Source organism: Macaca thibetana, chromosome 1 (assembly GCF_024542745.1).
Source record: "Macaca thibetana thibetana isolate TM-01 chromosome 1, ASM2454274v1, whole genome shotgun sequence".
Lineage (NCBI taxonomy): Eukaryota > Metazoa > Chordata > Mammalia > Primates > Cercopithecidae > Macaca > Macaca thibetana.
Genome location: NC_065578.1, coordinates 69463704 through 69485543, shown reverse-complemented (window position 1 = coordinate 69485543; position 21840 = coordinate 69463704). Strand labels below are relative to the sequence as shown.

General features: G+C 37.5%; 2 protein-coding genes across 4 annotated transcripts in view; both read left to right on the top strand.

Moving 5' to 3' along the window:
- Positions 1-17506, top strand: part of ANKRD13C (ankyrin repeat domain 13C) — an 87927-nt gene extending 70421 nt beyond the window's left edge. The window contains exons 10-13 of one of the 3 annotated variants that reach the window (XM_050804616.1): positions 3448-3527; positions 5459-5557; positions 9335-9435; positions 15302-17506. In XM_050804616.1, the coding sequence (XP_050660573.1) occupies positions 3448-3527; positions 5459-5557; positions 9335-9435; positions 15302-15318 (297 nt within the window). In that variant the 3' untranslated portion in view covers positions 15319-17506. Of the gene's footprint in view, positions 1-3447; positions 3528-5458; positions 5558-9334; positions 9436-15257 lie in introns of all 3 variants that reach the window. The other 2 variants (XM_050804606.1, XM_050804626.1) reach the window with 2 other exon arrangements.
- LRRC40 (leucine rich repeat containing 40) overlaps positions 1-21840 on the top strand; it is a 370991-nt gene that overhangs the window by 235485 nt on the left and 113666 nt on the right. The window lies entirely within an intron of this gene.

Here is a 21840-nt window from a genome sequence, read left to right as displayed (position 1 = left end):
CAGACAGCTTTTTTTCTTTTGTCTTCTCTGCCATTCCTAGGATGTGGCCTTCCATTCACATGGTATAAGATGATTCATACTGCCGGGCGCGGTGGCTCACGCCTGTAATCCCAGCACTTGGGGGGCTGAGGTGGGCAGATCATGAGGTCAGGAGATCGAGACCAGCCTGGCTAACATGGTGAAACCCCGTCTCTACTAAAAAATACAAAACATTAGCTGGACCTGGTGGCCATGATCAGAGATTACCAGTGACTTCTAACCAACAAAATTTATGGCCTTTTTCAGGCTTCTTTCTCCTCAAAGTCTCTGTAGTTTGATATTGAAACAGTCTTTTCTTTTGGCCCCCATTATACTGTAAAGGAAACTAAACTTTACTTCTTCCAAACTTAGTTCTTAGTTGATATGGACTCTCGTACCAAAAGACAGGTTTACAAGAGAAAAGCACACAAGTTTATTAATGCGTGCCGCACACCACACGAGAAACCCCAATGAAAAGTAACTCAAGGACTGGGCACAGTGGCTCACACCTGTAATCCCAGCACTTTGGGAGGCTGAGTTGGGCAGATCACTTGAGGCCAGGAGTTTGAGACCAGCCCGGCGAACATGACGAAACCCCATCTCTATTAAAAATACAAAAATTAGCTGGGCTTGGTGATGCACACCTGTAATCTCAACTCAGGAGGCTGAGGCAGAAGTATTGCTTGAACCTGGGAGGCAGAGGTTGCAGTGAACCGAGATTGTGCCACTGTACTCCAGCCTGGGTAACAGAGTGAGACTATGTCTCCAAAAAAAAAAAAAAAAGTAACTCAAAATAGTGGCTTAGGACTCAACTTATATAGCATCTTCAACAAAGAACAATAAATTTGTGGAGAAATGACAGGACAAACGAAAGTGATTTTAGGTTTCCAAGGACAGGAAAGGAGTAAGGTTTGTTTGCAGATTCCTCTGGTGCTGTCGCTGAGCCAGTAAGAGTATAGGTTATCTCCAGTGAAGCAAAATTTATGTTCTGTAGTTAGGCAGAAAACAGGGAGGACAGAGAAAAAACTTTTCCTCCATTTACTGCTTCTCTCTCTCTTTTTTTTTTTTGAGACAGTCTTGTTCTGTCCTACAGGCTAGAGTGCAGTGGCATGATCTCGGCTCACTGCAGCCTCCATGTCCTGGGCTCAAGCCGTCCTCCCACTTCAGCCCTTCAAGTAGCTGGGACCACAGGTGTGTGCCAACACTCCTGGTTACTTTTTTTTTTTCTGTATTTTTTGTAGAGATGGGGTTTTGCTATGCTGCCCAGGTTAGTCTCGAACTCCTGAGCTCAAGGGATCGACTTGCCTTGGCCTCCCAAAGTGCCAGGATTATAGGCATGAGCCATCACACCTGGCCTGCACTAAGCTTTTTACATATGTTATCTCCATTAATTTTTAACTATGAGTTAGTGGCCCAATTCCCATTTTGAGTTAAGTTGACATAATAAAAAGTAACTTGCCCAAATTCACACAACTACCAGGTATTGGAGCTGGGATTCTAACTCAATTTTGTGTCTTAACAGTCCTTGATTTTAACAACTCTAATATACGGCTCATTAACATCTTACACTGATTATATGTAAAACCACATTTCTTGAATGAGACCCTCTCTTAATGTTGTTATCATCTTATTATTTATATTAGTCTTTCACTTACTATCTTTTTGCTCCATAGTCCTGTAAGATTTTCATTATCAATTGAAAAAAAATTTTTTTTAAAAATGAGGTTTTTTTTGTTTTGTTTTGTTTTCTTGAGACAGAGAGTCGCTCTGTTGTCCAGTCCGGAGTACAGTGGCGTCATCTTGGGTCATGGAATGCAGTGACGTGATCTCAGGTCACTGCAATCTCTGCCTCCTGGGTTCAAGTGATTCTCCTATCTCAGCTTCCTGAGTAGCTAGGATTACGGGTGTGAGCCACTACGCCTGGCTAATTTTTGTATTTTTAGTAGAGATGGGGTTTCAACATATTGGCCAGTCTGGTCTTGAACCCCTGACATCAAGTGATCCACCAGCCTTGACCTCCCAAAGTGCTAGGATTATAGGCATGAGCCACCATGCCTGGCCAGTTCTTTTTTTTCTTCCTATGAGGCAGGGTGTTACTCTGTTACCCAGGCTGGAGTGCAGTGGTGTAATCTTGGCTCACTGCAGCATCAACCTCCTGGGCTCAAGTGATCCTCCTGCCTCAGCTTTTCAAGTAACTGGGACCACAGGCATGCACCACCACACTCAGCTAATGTTGTTGTTGTTGTTTTTAAGAAACAGAGCCTCATTTTATTGCCTAGGCTGGTCTCAAACTCATGGGCTCAAGTGATTCTCCCATCTTTGTCTCCCAAAGTGTTGGGATTACAGGCATGAGCCATTCCACCTGGCCCAGGAATTTCCAATTTCCACTTGTGCTCCAGAGTTTAGTTCCTTCTTGCCAGTCCATCTTATAGTGATTGAAATTCATATTTAGCAAAGATAAGGTGAAAGTTTTAAAATCTGACCTTTGCAATTTTTATCATCTAAGTTGATCTTCATTTTAAACTTCCCATCTGAGTTTAAATCAGTCTCCTTGTGTTTTTTACCTTTAATTTTCTCTGTTTTAAAAACACTGTTTCATCTTCATTTAAATCTGAAGTCCAATTGCATAGTCTTGATTATTACCCACAGAAGATTCCTATCATTTCTGACATATTTTCCATTTTCTGTAATCTCATTTGGCCTTTAATATGCTCTTTTGTATTTCTGGTTAACTGTTCATGTCTGTATTTTTTTCTTTTCTTTCTAACTGAATTGTAAATTCCTTGAAGTCAGAGTTTTTTGTTTTTTGTTTGAGGTGAACTCTTGCTCTGTCGCCCAAGCTGGAGTGCAGTGACACCATCTCGGCGCACTGCAACCTCCGCTTCCTGGGTTCAAGCAATTCTCTGCCTCAGCCTCCTGAGTAGCTGGGATTACGGGCACTCACCACCAAGCCCAGCTAATTCTTTTGTATTTTTGGTAAAGACGGGGTTTCACCATCTTGGCCAAGCTGGTCTTGAACTCCTGACCTTGTGATCCACCCACGTTGGCCTCCTAAAGTGCTGGGATTACAAGCATGAGCCACCATGCCTGGCCCAGAGTTAGTTTTTACACTTCTTTGTAGTTCCTATGTTTAGCAGCTAGTATGATGCTAGGAACATTTTAGATGATTGACACATTCAATGAATGGGTGTTATTACTTTGATATTTGTCTTTTTGGGATTTAGAAAAAAATTGATAATAAATATTACCAATAGAACTTAAACCACCATGGAATGATCTTGGAAGTAACCTTTTCAAGTATTATATTGAAGAGATTAAGTAGATTGTTGGTTTTAATCGTTTACTATATATTTTCATCTTATATTTAAAAGATAACATTTTTCTTTTTCCCCCACCCCCAATTTCTTTCTTTATTTTTGTTTTTGGCAGCCGATTCGAAGACAGTCGCTTACACCTCCTCCTCAGAACACTATTACATGGGAAGAATATATATCTGCTGAAAATGGAAAGTAAGTTTTTTTGTTGTTTATGTATTATTTGACTTTTAGAAAGAATAATTTGTAAAAACTGAATATGTGAATATTTAGGTGTAAAATTATTTTGGAGAGAATTATTGATATATTTTTGACTGAAGCAGTTCTTCTACCTTTTAAAAATATGGATTAAGTATAATAAGGACAAAATGTCCCAAATTATGTAAACTCTTGCAAATGGTTGTAGATGTTTCTTTCTATATCCCTCCTGTCAATTTATACACACCTAAAAAACTAAAGAACACTGTTCTAAGGAAATAGGATGTAGGAAATTGCACAGGACAGTTGCTTATTTGAGATTTCCCATTGTATGATGAGCTTTTCTATTTTGTGATTATCCTGATTTTTTAGCATAGTGTGCAAGGCCATTCATTATTTATCTTCTTTTTTGCCTTTCCAAGCTCCTCACCTGTCATTATCCTTTAGTTTCAACCTGTGCTAGACTACTCACCATCCTTCCATAGGACCTTTGCTGATGTAATATTACTAACAGTAGAGTGCCTACCACATAGCTCATACTCATTTTATATTTATTGACTGAAAGAATGATGAATGAATAAAGAAAGGATTTATTTTTGATAAATGGATAAGTAAAAAGTGTATCCTGGTCAACCATTATTTCCTTTTGGTGGAGAATAAAATATAAAATATTACTTTCCCGCTCCTGTTTAGGAAGGAGTTGTCATCATTTTTTTTTCTTATTGAAAGTTTTGTTGTATTTTTCTAATTTCTCCAAGGTGTTTCCATCTTAATATTTTTATAGTTTTTTTTTTGAGATGGAGTCTCACTCTGTTGCCTAGGCTGGAGTGCAGTGGGTGTGATCTCGGCTCACTGCAACCTCCGCATCCCAGGTTCAAGCCATTCTCTCACCTCAGCCTCCCGAGTGGCTGGGATTACAGGTGCGCTCCACCATGCCCAGCTAATTTTTGTATTTTAGTGGAGACAGGGTTTCACCATGTTGGTCAGGCTGGTCTCAAACTCATGGGCTCGAGTGATCCACCTGCCTCGGCCTCTCAAATGCTGGGATTACAGCTATGAGCCACTGTGCCTCACCTTAATATTTTATAGTGTTAAACAAAATTGGTGAGTGGATTGTTGTATTAGATTAGCCTCCTGCATGCACTAGGCACCAGCAGACCATACCAAACCAGAATGCAGTTACTTCTGCTAAGTACTACATAGTTAAACTGAACTTTGAAATGGGCCAGTTTGAAAAGAAAAAAAGGACATTCCAGGCAACCTGAGTCGGCATAGTAATGAAGTCTTCTGTTTTTTTAACTGTATAAGGAAAGCAACTTTGAAATAACCAGATCACCTTTTTTCCCCACTGTTTCCACTTCAGCCCTTTTCAGTCTCTAAAGATAACCTCCTCTGTTCAGCTTATTGGAATGCTCATTCTACTTCACAGAATTAGGTACTGTCCTGTGCTAGAACTGCAAATAAAAGCCAATTAGATCTTTATGCTAAATTGATAATTTTCTTTTGATAATAGTTAATATAGAATTCCTTATTCTTCACAATATTTCTTATTAATCAGTGAAGAGACTGCAATATGCAGTAAAGAAGTTGAATTGAATAAGTGGCTTTAAAGATATACAATGATACCTTAAAAAGTTTTTTACTAATGATTTTCTTTATTCCTAAAAATAGTGATTATTAAGATTATATTCAATGTGAAATTAGTTTAGATCTGATAATTTCTGAACTTTTACTCTTTGCTATTCTTTTTTATTGACCTTGTCAATTTCTTATGCATATCTTATTCTCTTTTAGCATAATTTTATTTCTACAGACAGTAAGAAAAATTGAAATATTAATGAATGTCATTGAAAGATGACAGATGCTTCTTAGGAAGGTGATAGACTATGGAAAAAGTTTCCTAACTTTTTTTTTTCCTCCCATTTTAGAGCTCCTCATCTGGGTAGAGAATTGGTGTGCAAAGAGAGTAAGAAAACGTTTAAAGCTACAATAGCCATGAGCCAGGAATTTCCCTTAGGGATAGAGTTGTAAGTTTGTTACTAACTACAAATGTTTATGAAAGAAACTATTAAACCCTAAAGGCTGTAATAATATTTGTACCCCAGTGGTGCATTTGAGACCTTTGAAATGAAAAGCAGATAGCCATTGCCTTGATAGTGTGTGCACCACTCTGGAAATTTTCTGGTTTGCAACAGTATTGAGTTTTACTACTTTCACCAGATACATTTTTGAGTAGATTTTTTTTTTTTTTTTTTTTTTTTAAAAAGATGGAGTGTTGCTCTGTCGCCCAGGCTGGAGTGCAGTGGCACAATCTCGGCTCACCGCAACCTCCGCCTTCTGGGTTCAAGCGATTCTCCTGCCTCAGCCTCTCGAGTAGCTGGGATTACAGGTGCCCACCACCACGCCCAGCTAAGTTTTGTATTTTTAGTAGAGATGAGGTTTCACCATGTTGGCCAGGCTGGCCTCGAACCCCTGACCTCAGGTGATCCACCCACCTCACCTTCCCAAAGTGCTGGGATTACAGGCACGAGCCACCATGCCCAGCCGAGTAGGTTATTTAAATTATAAAAGTAATATATGAATACATGCTTGTTTTTTAAAAAAATCAAAAAGTATGGAAATTTACAGAATAAAATGTGATGTTTTAACACATCAGTAGTTAATGACTATTTGGTGTATTTTTGACTAGAGTTATCCATATTTTTCGTTTTTTAAAATAAAAATGGGGGAATCATTCATGTTTTGTTCTGTGTGTTTCTTGTTTTCATTTAAAAGTGAGTGTATCTTGGCTGGGCGTGGTGGCTCATGCCTGTAATCCCAGTACTTTGGGAGGCTAAGGCGGGCGGATCACCTGAGGTCACGAGTTTGAGATCTGCCTGGCCAACGTGGTAAAACCCTATCTCTACTAAAAATATAAAAATTAGCTAGGCATATGGCGCATGCCTGTAAAACCAGCAACTAGGGAGGCTGAGGCAGGAGAATTGCTTGAACCAAGGAGACAGAAGTTGCAGTGAGCCAGGATCGCACCACTGCACTCTAGCCTGGGCGACAAAGGAGACTCCATCTCAAAAAAAGAAAAGAAAAAATGAGTGTGTCTTGAAGTTTTACAGTGATTATATTTTCGTCTATTCTTTTTCCTTGATATTTTGTAGTGTTGATATACTGTTTATCATTCATTTACTGATAAACATTTTGGTTATTTGTAGTTTGTCACCATTTGCAATAATATTCTGGTAAACATGTTGAATATATCCTCTCAAACATGCACTCATTGGATGCTCCTTTTTAAAAATACTCAATTTGGAAAAATGACTGGAATGAGAGATGGGTAGCAAGAACTGACTGATACAACGATAGTTTTAGGCTCCTCACTAAAGTGGGAGGGAGGAGATGAAGCACTGGGCTATTTTCTCTTACTAGTTCCTTCCCTTTCAAATCTGGCCTAATGCATTAATTTTTTAACGGCCTAATACATTTTTAAAAAATGATTGGAGAAGAGAGCAGGGTGCATATTTTTTTTAAAAAGTATGTACATACCTGAGCTTTCCCCATACCTAGGCTTTAGAAAAGTAGATAGAATGTTCTGTACAGCCCTCAAGTTATGTCAGAGAGACATAAGTATCAGAAAATGTGGAAAGTTAGCTACACATACAGATCTGCCATAATCTGTCATATCTAGGACCCAATTGACTCAGTGATGCACCAATTTTATTTTATTATTTATTTATTTATTTTGAGACAGAGTCTCACTCTGTTGCTAAGGCTGGAGTGCAATGGTGCAATCTCGGCTCACTGCAACCTCTGTCTCCCAGGTTCAAGTGATCCTCCTGCCTCAGCCTCCCAATTAGCTGGGACTACAGGCATGTGTGCGCTACCACGCCTGGATAATTTTTGTAGTTTTAGTAGAGATGGGGTTCACCATGTTGGCCAGGCTGGTCTCAAACTCTTGACCTCCGGTGATCTGTCCACCTGGGCCTCTCAAAGTGCTGGGATTACAGGTGTGAGCCACCACACCTGGCCAAAGATTCACCAATTTTATATTCTACTTACTAATAAAGATGAAAATTACAGCGAATATTAAGATGTCATCAATTTTAGGAGTTATCCTAATTTCAGATATGTTATATGAAAAAAAAGAGTATCTTAGAATTTATAAAATGTGGCAGTTATAACCACTACTCCTGAAAAAGAAAATGAAATGAGGAGTCGGGCACAGTGGCGCACGCCTGTAATCCCGGCACTTTCAGAGGCTGAGGCGGGTGGATCACCTGAGGTCGGGAGTTTGAGACCAGCCTGACCAACATGGAGAAACCCCGTCTCTATTAAAAATACAAAATTAGCCAGGAGTGGTGGTACGTGCCTGTAATCCCAGCTACTCGGGAGGCTGAGACAATTGCTCGAACCCAGGAGGCAGAGTTCGCATTGAGCCGACATCACGCCATTGCACTCCAGCCTGGGCAACAAGTGTGAAACTCCATCTCAAAAAAAAAAAAAAGGAAGAAAGAAAAGAAAAAGAAATATAGAACACAGAGTACAAATGCCAAAGAATTTGTTCTAAAAGGTCAAAAAAAAAAAAAAAAAAAAAAAAGAAAATTACCTATATATGCCATAGAAAACAAGAAAGAACATGAAATCAGTATAAAGTAGATCTTTCTGAGATGAGAATGTAAGACAGTAAAATGAAATGAAAAGGAAATTGTAAAGCTAAGGAAATAAATTGAGCACTAAATGACACTGTTACAAAACATACAGTAGAAACAGTAATGAATAGAATAGATGTAACTGAAAATTAAATTTTGACAGCTCTTGGTGAATTCAGTAGAAGAAGAGATTAAAGAAATTACACAAGCAATTTGTATGGAGGACAAAAGTGGTTCAATATGAGTCATTCATGTTTTACTTAAAAGGCCTCCAAGTATAATCAAAATAATATTCAAAATATGATAGAAGAAATTTTCTCAGTAATGAAGAACTAAATCTAGAGGATGACGTTAGGTTCCACGAAAAATTGATACAGAATGATTAGTAACAAAAATTATCCTGATCTAACTATTAGGCTTTAGTTATTGATAAAGAAATCCAAAGGCACCCTGGCAGAAAAGGGCTAAAATCATCCTGGCCTTACATATTTTCATATATCTTTGCTTTTCTGAAGTAACAGAAGTGTGATCTGTCAGTATTTCTAACTTTCATTTATGTATGGAGGCAACTGAAGATATTCTCAAGCACGAAAGAATTCAAGAAACGTAGCAGTCATAGGACTTTTTTGAAAGAAAAATAATACTACTTAAAAAAGAAATGCATCCAACCAAAACATGAAAGAAATTATAGCATAATGATTAATATGATATAGAATGCTAAGATATATTATGAAATTGTAGTTCAGAGGGAAAGATAGTATAACCTGAAATTTTATATGAGTCAAATTTCCCTTTAAACATAATAAAGATAAGCAATCATTTATCAAATATGCAGGAAATCAAGGAATATTAAGCACTTAAGAGCCTTTTACACACACAATAAATTGACAGTGGAAATCAGCCACCCAAACAGTGAATCTAGTTATTAGCTTTGAGTCCATCTAAATATGGACCTAAAATCAAACAACTGTGAAAATTATGGCTGAACAATCAAAAGTTACAAACCATTATAGAGTAAAAAGGAGGAATAAAGTGTGTAATTTACTCATCCTTAATATCTGGAAGTCAATACTACTGTCCAAGTTTGAAGCATGTAGTTAAAAAGTGTAAGGACACATAGCAATTTGAACAATGAAAACATTTTTTTCTTCTTCCATTTTTCAGATTATTGAATGTTTTAGAAGTAATAGCTCCCTTCAAGCACTTTAACAAGCTTAGAGAATTTGTTCAGATGAAGCTTCCTCCAGGCTTTCCTGTAAAATTAGGTAAGAGAAAAATTTAGATGTAATTTTAGTGTCCAGTAGGAATATGGAGCTGTTTATTAACATTTAATAAGCAATTTGTTTTAAAGCAGGGGTCCCCACACCTCTGCTGGTTCATGACCTTTTAGGAATGGAATGCACAGCAGGAGATGAGCTGAGCAGCAGGCTAGTGAGCATTGCCGCCTGAGCTCTGCCTCCTGTCAGATCAGTGGTGGCATTAGATTCTTGTAGGAACATGAACCCTACTGTGAACTGCACATGTGAGGGATCTAGGTTGCATGCTCCTTGTGAAATCTAATGCCTGATCTGAGATGGAACAGTTTCATTCCAAAGCCTCCCCCGACCCCCACCAGTCTGTGTAATAATTATCTTTCATGAAACAGATCCCTCGTGCCAAAAAGGTTGGGGGCTGCTGTTTTAAAGGAAAATAGATGTCCTAGTTGCTTACATTTTTGTAAAGGTTTTCAGTAATTATATGCATTTATTTATGTTTTGTCTAATATTTAAAGTGCCTGATGAGAATTCTTATTCTACTTGATTTAAATTAAATGTAAGGGATCTATTTCACACAAGAAAAGTGTGGGTGAACTAAATGATGTATTGTAATAATGTTTTTCATGTGAAATAGGGAGACTAGAGATTAGCCCAGATTTTCAGCTATGCTTTGAATTTCTGTGTAGTTAGAATGTTTCTGGAGTCAGCAGTCACTGTTGACGGGTAAAGTAATACTCATACATTTTATTTTTCAGCCCTAAATGTTTAATTTAATCTTAAGCAATAATCTTTAGAAATAGCACAGTCATTTTTGCATATATTTTTCTTTCTAACATATCAGAAACCGAGGAAGAAGAGACTATTAAAAGGTGTTTTGAGTGTTTAGATTTAGATTTAGCAATAATTCAAGCTTCAGGAGATCCTTTAACACTATCCATCAATTCAGCCACTCAATGTTTAATGAGTACTATAATTCTTCAGATATATCTTGTTTTATTCAATATTTTTAAAACCACATCTCAGAATACTTAGGCCAAAATGTTTTCATTACTAAAAATTAAACCTGATCTTCACCCTTTTGCACACTTGGAAATAAACGTTTTCCAGATTAAAAATGACTTTTAAATAAATGATTTTCAAAATGTCCCTCTAGTTGCCCTTTGCAATTCAAAAGCACTAGGAACCCAGTGTCTACTTGGATAAATCAGTGATAAGATCTTAGGCAGAAATGGTTAGAAAACTAATGCAATTCAGAGCTGTGTGCCATAGCCATAAGGGATCTTCACGTTAGCATTTCTGCAGAAGTTTAAAACTCCACTGCCATTTTCTATGGTGAGGGAAATATTTCAAGTTTTAGACTCCCTTCTAGGTACTGTTAAGAGACCCAAGACAAACCAGAATAGAGAACAGGAGTTAAACAGATGAGAATTTCAAACTATCTCTGTATTCACATCTATTTTTAAGTTCTAAACCCAAATCAAACCTACAATACATTTATTTTTATGCAAAGGAAATATTTTCATTATATGAGAAGGAAAAAAATCTGTAATCCTTTTTTTGCAGGCATTTCTTTGATGTAGAACCACATTTTTAACAAGGAATAATCTTTTGCTTGTATACTTAAAGTTATGGGATATTTGTTTAACTATTTCTCTTTTGTTTCACTGTCCTTCTTTTAAACCAACCCTGTAAAACTTCCTCCTGTGTCACCATTTCTTTTTCTACATTTAGGATAAAAAACACAATTGGGATAAATTATAAAAATTTGGAAATTATTGTTAACACAATTACATGTTTCAGAATCAGCCAGAACTTTAAGTGCTGATTATGAATGGTCTTTTCTCTGATTGGCTTCTTCTCTCATTTTGCTCAGACTAAATTTGATCCTCTTTCATCATCAAATCTTCGTCTTCCCCCGCCACTTCCTCCTACAACCTTAAGCACAGATGATTTTTACTTCCTTTGATACAAAAAGATAATACCAGAAATGGGACCTCCCTCACTACTTCCAACACCCGATACAGACTTTTCTGCCCCAAGCCCAACCTTTTCTTTCATCTTCCTGTCTCACTGGAAGTGCCCCTCTTCTTAGCTTGAGTAATCTCTTCATTTGTATTATGAATCTGTTTTCCCAGCTCTTTTGAAAAACTAGCTGTATCGCTGGGCATGGTGGCTCAGGCCTGTAATACCAGCACTTTGGGAGGCCAAGGCGGGTGGATCACTTGAGGTCAGGAGTTCGAGACCAGCCTGGCCAACATGGTGAAACTCCATCTCTACTAAAAATACTAAAAATTAGCCAGGCGTCGTGGTGGGCGCCTGTAATCCCAGCTACTTGAGAGGCTGAGGCAGGAGAATCGCTTGAACCCGGGAGGCAGAGGTTACAGTGAGCCAAGATCATACCATTGTACTCCAGCCTGGGCAACAAGAGCAAGAGACTCTGTCTCAAGGAAAAAAAAAAAGAAAAAAGAAAAAAAGAAATAAGCTAACTGTATCAGTCACTTCATATTTCTCTTTTTCCTTCTACCTCTCTCTACTGCATTTTTCCTCTCAGTTGTTAGGCTTGCTCAGGTCTCTCCCCTTTTAAAATCAAACAAAAAACTTAAAACAGACAAACAAACAAACAAAAAAAACAACAACAAAAAACACAGTCCCCGTAACTTCACTAGCACTTGCTTTAATCTTTGCTTTTCACAGCCAAGCTATCTGAAAGCCTCCTTCCTTCCTCTCTTTCTCTTTTTCCTTTCCTATCCTTTCTTTTTTTCCTTTCCTTTCCTTTCCTTTCCTTTCCTTTCCTTTCCTTTCCTGTCCTGTCCTGTCCTGTCCTGTCCTGTCCTGTCCTGTCCTTGTTTCGAGAGAGGGTCCTTGTTTCCTTGTTTCAAGAGAGGGTCTGATGCTGTTGCCTAGCCTACAATGCAGTGGCATGATCTTGGCTCACTGCAACTTCTGCTTCCCAGTCTCAAGCCATCTTCCCACCTCAGCCTCCTGAGTAGCTGGGACCACAGACATGAGCCACCACACACAGTTTATTTTTGTATTTGTCGTACAGATGGGGTCTCACTTTGTTGCCCAGGGTGGTCTCAAACTCCTGAGCTCAAGTGATTTGCCCACTGTGGCCTCCCAAAGTGCTGGGATTACAGGTGTGAGCCACTGTTCCTGGCCTCTATTATTTCTTAAAATTGCTGATGAATCTATAATTATCTCAGAATAAAAAGCGTACTCCCTTAGTTCATTACAGATTCTCTCTTCCTCTTTATTTATTATTGATCCTTATTGTTAAATCTAGTAGAAACTTTTCTGTTTTTATCTTAATCTCTTTAAGATTTGACTTTTCTTATTTTGAAGTCCTTGGCTCAATGAATAACTGAGACAAGTCATTCCATTTTCCTCTGACTTCCTTTATAGACTCTCTCTTGGTTTTCTTCCTCCCTCTCTGGCTGCTCCTTCTGGAGTACATTTCCCTCTTCACTCTTGTCACCTTGTATTATATTCTCACTACATCTGCCAAAACTCAAGTTACATTACTACCCTGGTACACCCTTCCATTGGCTTTCCACCTCATCCAGAGTGAAAACTGAAGTCTTTTTTCTTGGCCTAAACCCCACCGGATCTGGCAGCCTATTTGCCCTCTGACCTCATCGCCTGCTAATCTTCCCCTCATTCATTTGGCTGCAGCCACATTGGCCTCCTGGCTGTTCCGAGAATAAACCAGATACTTTTTTAGGGCTTTCGTACTTCGTGTTCTTCTATTTGGAATTTTCTTCCTCCAGGCAACTGCATGGTTTGTTCTTATCTCAGGTCTTTACTGAAAAGTCCCTTTATTGAGGTTTTCCTTTGGCCACCCTGTTCAACAACTCTTACCCCCAACACTGAGACTCCCTATTCTGCTGTAAACGCTTTATTTTTTTCTAGATACTCATCATCATTTACTTGTTGTCTGCCCATCCTAACCAGTGTAATCTCTATAAGTGCATGAATTTTGTTTCTTATTTAGTGATGTATATCCAAAACCTAGAATGGGGTCAGCAAACTTTGTCTGAAAGATAATAAACATTTTAGGCTTTGTGGGCTCTATGGTTTCTGTCACAACTACTCTTTTATTTGGAAAATGAGAGCAGCCATAGACAATAGGTAAGTGAGTGGGCATGTTGTGTTCCAAAAAAGCTATTTACAGACACTTAAGTTTGACTTTCATGTAATGTTTTTTTTTGTTTTGTTTTTTGAGATGGAGTCTTGCTCTGTTCCCCAGGCACTAGTGTAGTGGCACAATCTCGGCTCACTGCAACCTCTGCCTCCTGGGTTCAAGCAATTCTCCTGCCTCAGCCTTCTGAATAGCTGGGATTACAGGCACCCGCCACCACACCCAGCTAATTTTTGTATTTTTAGTAGAGACGGGGTTTTGCCACGTTGGCCAGGGTGGTCTCGAACTCCTGACCTCAAGTGATCCACCCACCTCAGCCTCCCAAAGTGCTGGGATTACAGGTGTAAGCTACCACACCCAGCCTAATTTTCACTTCGTGAAATACTATTCTTTTTTCTCCCCTAAACATTTAAAAATGTAAAATATTTTCTTAGCTTATGGGCCTTACCAAAATAGGCATGGCCATAGGACTTACTGTACAGACCCCTGGATAAGGATAGCATCTGCACATAGTAGGTACAAAGGAATGACTTTTTCCTCCAGAAATAATTGGAAACTCTATAACTGGTATGTTGATTATTGTGTTTAAATCTAACTAAGGTATTTTGTTTTGCTTTTTACATAAGAACATAACTTTCTGCAATAAAATACTAGCTTATATCAGTTAGACTTAATTTACTGTATGTCCTTACCCTAGACACTTGAATTAGCTTTCATACACTCATTTCAGAGTTTAAAAAAAATTATTTATTATTATTATTTTAAATAGAGATAGGGTCTCCCTATGTTGCCCAGGCTGGTTTTGAATTCCTGGGTTCAAGTGATCTTCCTGCCTTGGCCTCCCAAAGTATTGGGATTATAGGTGTGAGCCACCACGCCCAACCTCATTTCAGAGTTTTAAGGGAATTTCGGAGTTTCTTTATTTTACATATGAAATCCCTGAGGCTCATGAGTAAAATGATTTATAGGAATCTGAACCCAGGCTTTATGATTTGTACTCATGTCAGTAACTCATATGAGGAATAAAACTAAACATTTAATTTAATATATTTGTTCATTTTACTGTTTCTGGTTCCCGTATAATCATTAACTTGCTCATTTTAATTGCTTGATTTTACTTACAATTTCAGCCAGAAATATATTTCATTTGGAAGATTAGGCTGTGGTGGCATGATATTTTTCCATTTCTGATGAGACTGTTTTTATCCCATATATTTAAGGGATAGGTTGTTTTTAATGTTTTAAAACAAAAAAGGATTAGAGTATTTTACTTGGGCTAGTAAGAGTGAAAAGAAATCAGCTGAAAGAGTTGGAGTAGTATATATACTATAATCTGAAGAAAAAAAAGTCAGAATGCAAAAAGTACAAAAGTAGCTGTCCGTCTGCCCCAAGAAAAAGAAAAAAGGACTGTAGAATCTGGCATTATATTCTTAAGACTAGGAAGGCATGGGATCTTGAGTTTTCAACATAACACTGGATGCCTGAATGTCTTTTTCTCCTCACTAATTAATACCCAGAACTCTCTCTGAAACACACACTCAGTACTACATATTCTTCTGATTCTTGAGTTTTTTTTTGTTTTGTTTTGTTTTTTTTTAACATTTTAAAGAGTATGGACATCTCCTTAGTACTTTGTAGTCTATGAATATTAACATTTGATTTTACAATGTTATCACTGATGTTCTCTCTGTAGATATACCTGTGTTTCCCACAATCACAGCCACTGTGACTTTTCAGGAGTTTCGATACGATGAATTTGATGGCTCCATCTTTACTATACCTGATGACTACAAGGAAGACCCAAGCCGTTTTCCTGATCTTTAACTGACGTGGAAAAGGATGCTGTCTAACCAAGGAAAGAAAATGCAGAGACCCTAGAAGTGGATCCAAATAGAAGGGACAAATGCTTTCAGTGAAGAAAAGGGAATTACATGTTGAATTGACGCATCAGTAATACGATACAGTGAAATGGGCCTCTAATAACGATTTCAGCGAGTTTTCTGATGTGCCATTTTTGGTCTTTTTAAAAATATACATATTATAAATGTAATAGTTTGACACATTAATGACCCTAAGACCTTCGTATGTAAAGCAGCTATGAGTGCTGTGATTTGTTTTTAAAAATTTTTACACTTCTTGTTGAAATATATATGCATATAAATATATCTATATCTATATCTAAAACACTCCTGGACCATTAACGTAAATTAAATGTCTTAAGAGGTATGGAGCCCTTTTAAACTTGTCATCTTTATGCAAGGTGACATTTATAAATATTCCTTCGAGCTTTGTTTTCATAAAATGTAAACTATGTAACATTATGTATAGTTCAGTAATTTGAATGTTTGTTCAATATAATGAACTAGAAGGAATGCAATTTTCTGTAGATGAATGAACCAAATGGTAACCATTAAACAATTGCATTTATATGTTGCAATACATTTCAGAAGGAGCGTTCACTCTGCAGGGAATAAGGTACCTCCTTTAGCACCTTAGTGCAATTCATTGTGGTGCTATTTGTTTTTACCTGAATGTTTGTTACTAATCTTCCTTTCATAGAACCTCTATTTTTTTTTTTTCTAAACTTGAGTTTGAGTCCTTGTTATGTTCATCATAAGGCAATGGTTAGCATGTTTAAAATATTCCTCTTCCAAATCTCAGCACTTTAAAAAGAATTCCAAATTTTTAAACTTGCTTCCTAATAAGTGCACATCAGTCTGATTATTTTGTTTGTTTTTAGTAGAATATGGATGCATTGGTGTCAGTTTTAAAAAACAATACACATATTTTGGACAACCCTACATATTTAATCCTTTCAAAATAAGATAAAAACATTTTATATGCTAACAATATATTTGTTACAAGTCCAGAAGTATACGCAAGATTGATTACTCCTATTGCTTATTTTTTTTAAATCACAGGAAAATATTGATTTCATTGTCTCCAAAGTGATAAAATCATGTATTACTCATTTTTGCACTTAAAATTTTTCTTATTTATTCCAAGATGGTTTGAAGGTCCAAGTATGAAAATAAATTAGGGGGAATAATGTATAACAGTTATAAAGTATCATGTTGTATTAAAGAGCTTACTTACATCGATGTTTTTAAAATGTATCCTGATGAATATCTCAAGAATGCATCTGTCAAGTTTTTTAGCCTGACCAGTAGCTTAAACTTTTTCCAGGATTTTAGGTAATTTGAAAGGAGTTTAGAGACCCTTATTGAAAATATGATTTAAAAATCCAAAGCATAAACCATAAGAAAAATTTTAAATAAACATCTTTAAAGCTACATCTTCCATACTGATACATGCATTGCATATGTTGACATTAAGTACATTTTATAATGAAGAAAAATAATCATAGTTGAAAATTGAAAGACCTAATTACTACCTTACATGAGCCTATTGAATTTTGGGGAACGTGTTCGTAAACCCAGACTAGCTTTGTTGAATAGAAGTTGATCCCTGTTATTTAGGAAATGGGTAGATCAAATGACTTAGAGACTGAATTATCCTATCAGTGGTTATGTGGGGTTGGAGACGCTGAAAGGCAATGATCACTGTTGCTTCTAGGCTCCCTTACTTTGTAGGAATATGGTATACTTTCAGGAATATTCTATATATGTTTTCATAAGTACAGACAACTTAGGGAGGAAAAAAACATGGGTAATTGAAGCTTGTGGTTTAATAATTCCCTAACAGCACAGCTATGAATATTTTGCTGGGGTACACTGGAGGTAGGAAGACTACTGGAAATTTTTGCACTTGAATTTTGTTTTTAAAGCTGTTTTCTTTAAAGAATGGTAGAAACAGATTATCCATTCCAAAGTGTCTTTTCTGTGATCACAAAGAGCAAACAAATGTCAATATCTCTTATGATGGTGAAAAAAAGGAATTAATCGATGCAAATAAACTTTTCACAGTATTACTTTTAATGAAGATTTTTTGAAATGTGCCTTTTAATCCAGTTAATGAAGCTATACGCAGTGTTTCAAATGAATAAGTCAAAACACCATATGTTTTCATAGTACCACATGAAAAATCAAGATTTTGCAATACAGGTACGTAAAATTTTATATGTTCTTCTCCATTTGTGATTTTGAAACTGTTTAAATTGGGTAGGGGACCATCGTATAGTCATCTTCAATAGCCATTTAGAAATGCTTAATATTCTTCCCCACTGGTATGGTATCCAGAGAAGATAGGTTTCCATCTTTGAGAAAATAATTCTCTGATAAGACAATTTGCCCTCTGTAGACATTCACATACAGAGAATTGCCACACTTCATAAAAGGGGAGTATGAAGTAGATGCCCTGATTTTTGGGAGTATAAGTACATATGATGGTTTGGAAACTGTCACATCTGTCTGCTGATAACTGTTGGTAGATGCAAAACTAGTTTCCTTCTGCTCAGAACTGGAATTAAGCCCCACTCATGCTAATAAAAATGGGTTTTTATAGTATTATTTACATACAGTTTATTATTCACACCCTGGGGGAGGGTAATGAATAATGATTATTTAATGAGCCCTCTTCCTAGTTTTCCCTAGGTCTACAGAAGACAAAGATCCTGTTTCCAGGCCATGGAAAGGGCTGAAGTAAATATTGTAAATAAACAGAGTTGACCCTTGAACAACATGGAGGTTAGGGGTTCAGTTGAAAATCTGCATATAAGTAGACCTGTGCAGTCCAAACCTGTGTTGTTCAACTGCTGAATTAAAGGTGCTTCCTTCTCCTCATTGATATTACCCATATTTACAAACATGCTAGAGAAAAACTTGGAGTAGACAACTTTAGGTGAATTAGAAGTCCTTGTATTATGCTAGCTTTTAAAATGGAGTAAAAAATTATTAATCTCAGCTTAATATGGGACATAATATGCCTCTGTTGTTAACTCCAGCAAAAGGTATTTTAATCTTGTTTTCTGAAATGAACAAAATGCATTCTTACCAAAGTTACTATATTTGCAAACTTTGGAAACTTTCAAAAACAGCTGTTGTAAAACTTGCCCCCATTAGAGAAGTGGACAGGAGGTATTAAATCACTTGTAAAGAGATAGCAGAACTAAGCTTAGTAAAAGCCCATGATTTGTTTGTATACTATAAATTAGCCAAAACTACTCTTGCAAAGCAGTTTATGTCAGAAATCTGGGGCAATAATAACTCTGGTTGCCACCTAAAAATTTCATAACATGTTAAGTATCACATTTTTTACATCACGCAAACCATCCTTACAGAGTGAGCTTACCTTGTGATGAGCTTTTTAATTGTTATAGTTCATTTTAGAAGAGTAGTACTTTTCTTTAGTCATAATGGTACCTATGGTACATGGAATTACAATTTTGCTTTTTCCACACACTGAAAAATATTGAAGCAAAATCTCCTAAGAACTTCTAAGAAAGGTACTTGTTAATCATTCTTGGTTTTCATCATGTTTTGTAGGTGAAAATGACTTTAACTAGCTTAGAGAAGAAACATTATCTGACATAAAACCAAAAAGATAAAACCCACCACTTACTTACCTGTACCTCCCATATATAGAGTTCTTGGTGACTAAAGAAGGATGACAGTGATTGGGATGTTCTAAATACAGTTGTGTGTCACTTAGTGATGGCCATATGTTCTGTGGAATGCAGCAGGTGATTTTGTCATTATGAGAACCATATTGAGTGTACTTACACAAACCTAGGTGGTATAGCCGAACACTCACCTAGACTATACGATAAAGCCTATTGCTCTGAGGCCACAAGCCTGTTCAGCATATTATTGTACTGAGCACCGTGGGCAATTCTAACACAATTTGTGTATTACACAAATTATACTTACATAATAATATATTTGTGTATCTAGACATAGAAAAACTACAGTAAGAATATGATATAGAAAGATAAAAAATGGTATACTTGCATAGGGCATTTAGCATAAATGGAACTTGCAGGACTGGAAATTGCTCTAGGTGAGCCAGTGAGAGAGTAGTGAGTGAATGTGAAGGCCTAGGACATAACTGTACATTCCTGTGGACTTCATAAACACAGTTAAGCTATGCTAAATATATTTTTAACATTTCTTTTAATAATAAATTAACCTTAGCTTACTATAACTTGTTACTTTATAAGTTTTTAAATTTATTTATTTATTATATATATATATTTTTGAGATGGACTCTTTCTCTGTCACCCAGGCTGGAGTGCAGTGGCGCAATCTCTGCTCACTGCAACCTCCACCTCCTGGGTTCAAGCAATTCTCCTGTCTTAGCCTCCCGAGTAGCTGGGACTACAGGCGCCTGTCACCAAGCCCGGCTAATTTTTGTATTTTTAGTAGAGACGGGTTTTCACCTTGTTGGTCAGGCTGGTCTGGAACTCCTGACCTCAGGTGATCCACCCGCCTTGGCCTCCCAAAGCGCTTTAAATTTTTTAACTGACTCTTGCAATAACACTTCGCTTAAAACACATGGTACAGCTATCCACAAATATTCTTTCTTCATATCCTTATTCTGCGAGCTTTTTTCTATTTAATAAAATTTTTACTTTTTAACTTTTTTTTTTTTTGAGATGGAATCTCTGTCACTGGAGTGCAGTGGCACGATCTCGGCTCACTGCAACCTCCGCCTCCCTGGTTCCAGTGATTCTCCTGCCTCAGCCTCCCGACTAGCTGGGACTACAGGCACATGCCACCATGCCCAGCTAATTTTTGTATTTTTAGTAGAGACGGGGTTTCACCATGTTGGCCAGGATGGTCTTGATCTCTTGATCTTGTGATCCACCCACCTCTGCCTCCCAGTGCTTTGATTACAGGCATGAGCCACCGCACCTGGCCTTACTTTTTAGCCTTTTTTAAAAAAACTAAAACACACATTATGCTAGGCTTACACAGGGTCAGGATCATCAATGTCACTGTCTTCCGCCTTCACATCTTGTCCCACCAGAAGGTCTTAAGGGGCAATAACATGCATAGAGCTGTCATCTGCGGTGATGACAGTACCTCCTGAAATACCTTCTGCAGGACCTGCCTGGGATTGTTTTTCAGATAACTGTTTTTTTTTTTTTTTTTTTTTTTTTTTTTTGGTAATAAGTAGAACACACATACTGCAAAAATAAATAGTAAATACATAAACCAGTAATAATTTATTACCAAGTATTATGTATGGTTCATAATTGTATGTACTATACTTTTATACAACTGGCAGCAGAGTATGTTTGTGTACACCAGCATCACCAGAAACACATAATTCACTGGGCTAGGATGTTACAATGGCTACGATGTCACTAGGTGATAGGAATTTTTCAGCTCCATTATAATCTTATGAGACCGCGATCCTATATGCAGTCCATTGTTGACCAAAATGAGGCAACATTATGCAGTGCATGACTAATGAATATGGATAATGTAGGAGTTTTGGAGGGCTGAAGTGAAACAAATTTTGTAGCTTACACACATTGCTTATCTGCTGCTCCTTTGGGATGAGGCGGCAGTTGGGCCTGCAGTTGTTCCACTGTCCCCAGATCCTCCTTCAGCTTCTCAGACTCCTTGGCCAGCTATATTTTGCTCCATGATGAAGTGTCCTGGCTTTGGAAGGACATCCATGCCACCAAGGTCAGAAGCAGTGAGATCTGACCAGAGTTTCAGTCCATGTTTGTGGGTTCCAGCTTGTGCTTGTGGCTGGTTCCAGCTTATTCCTAGTGCCACCATCCCTCCCACAATCATTCACCTTTGCTTTCCAACTGCCTAAAATGAACTTCAACCTCCAGCATCAGATGCAAAGATGAAGCCTTACAAACTGCTTAACCAGGTCTCACCATTGTTGATGTCACCTCTCTGTTAAAAAGTGTATCTTCTAGTGGTTCTGCTTCTCTGAATCCTGACTGATATATTAATTTTGTGGAAAGATAAATATGTTCTTAATCTACTTGATGCTTGTCTTCCAAAGCTTGGCATTTAAATGAACTTTTTTTTTTTTTTTTTGAGATGGAGTCTCGCTCTGTTGCCCAGGCTGGAGTGCCTGCCTCCTGAGTTCAAGCGATTCTCCTGCCTCAGCCTCCCAAGTAGCTGGGATTACAGGTATGCACCACCACATCCAGCTAATTTTGTATTTTTAGTAGCGATGGTTTCATATTTTTATTAAGATGGTTTCACCACCATGTTGGCCAGGATGGTCTCGAACTCCTTACTTCAAGGAATCCACTCACCTCAGCCTCCCAAAGTGCTGGGATTGCAGGCGTGAGCCACCGCACCCAGCCCTAACTAGCTTTTTCTTAAAAAAGACATCATGGTACT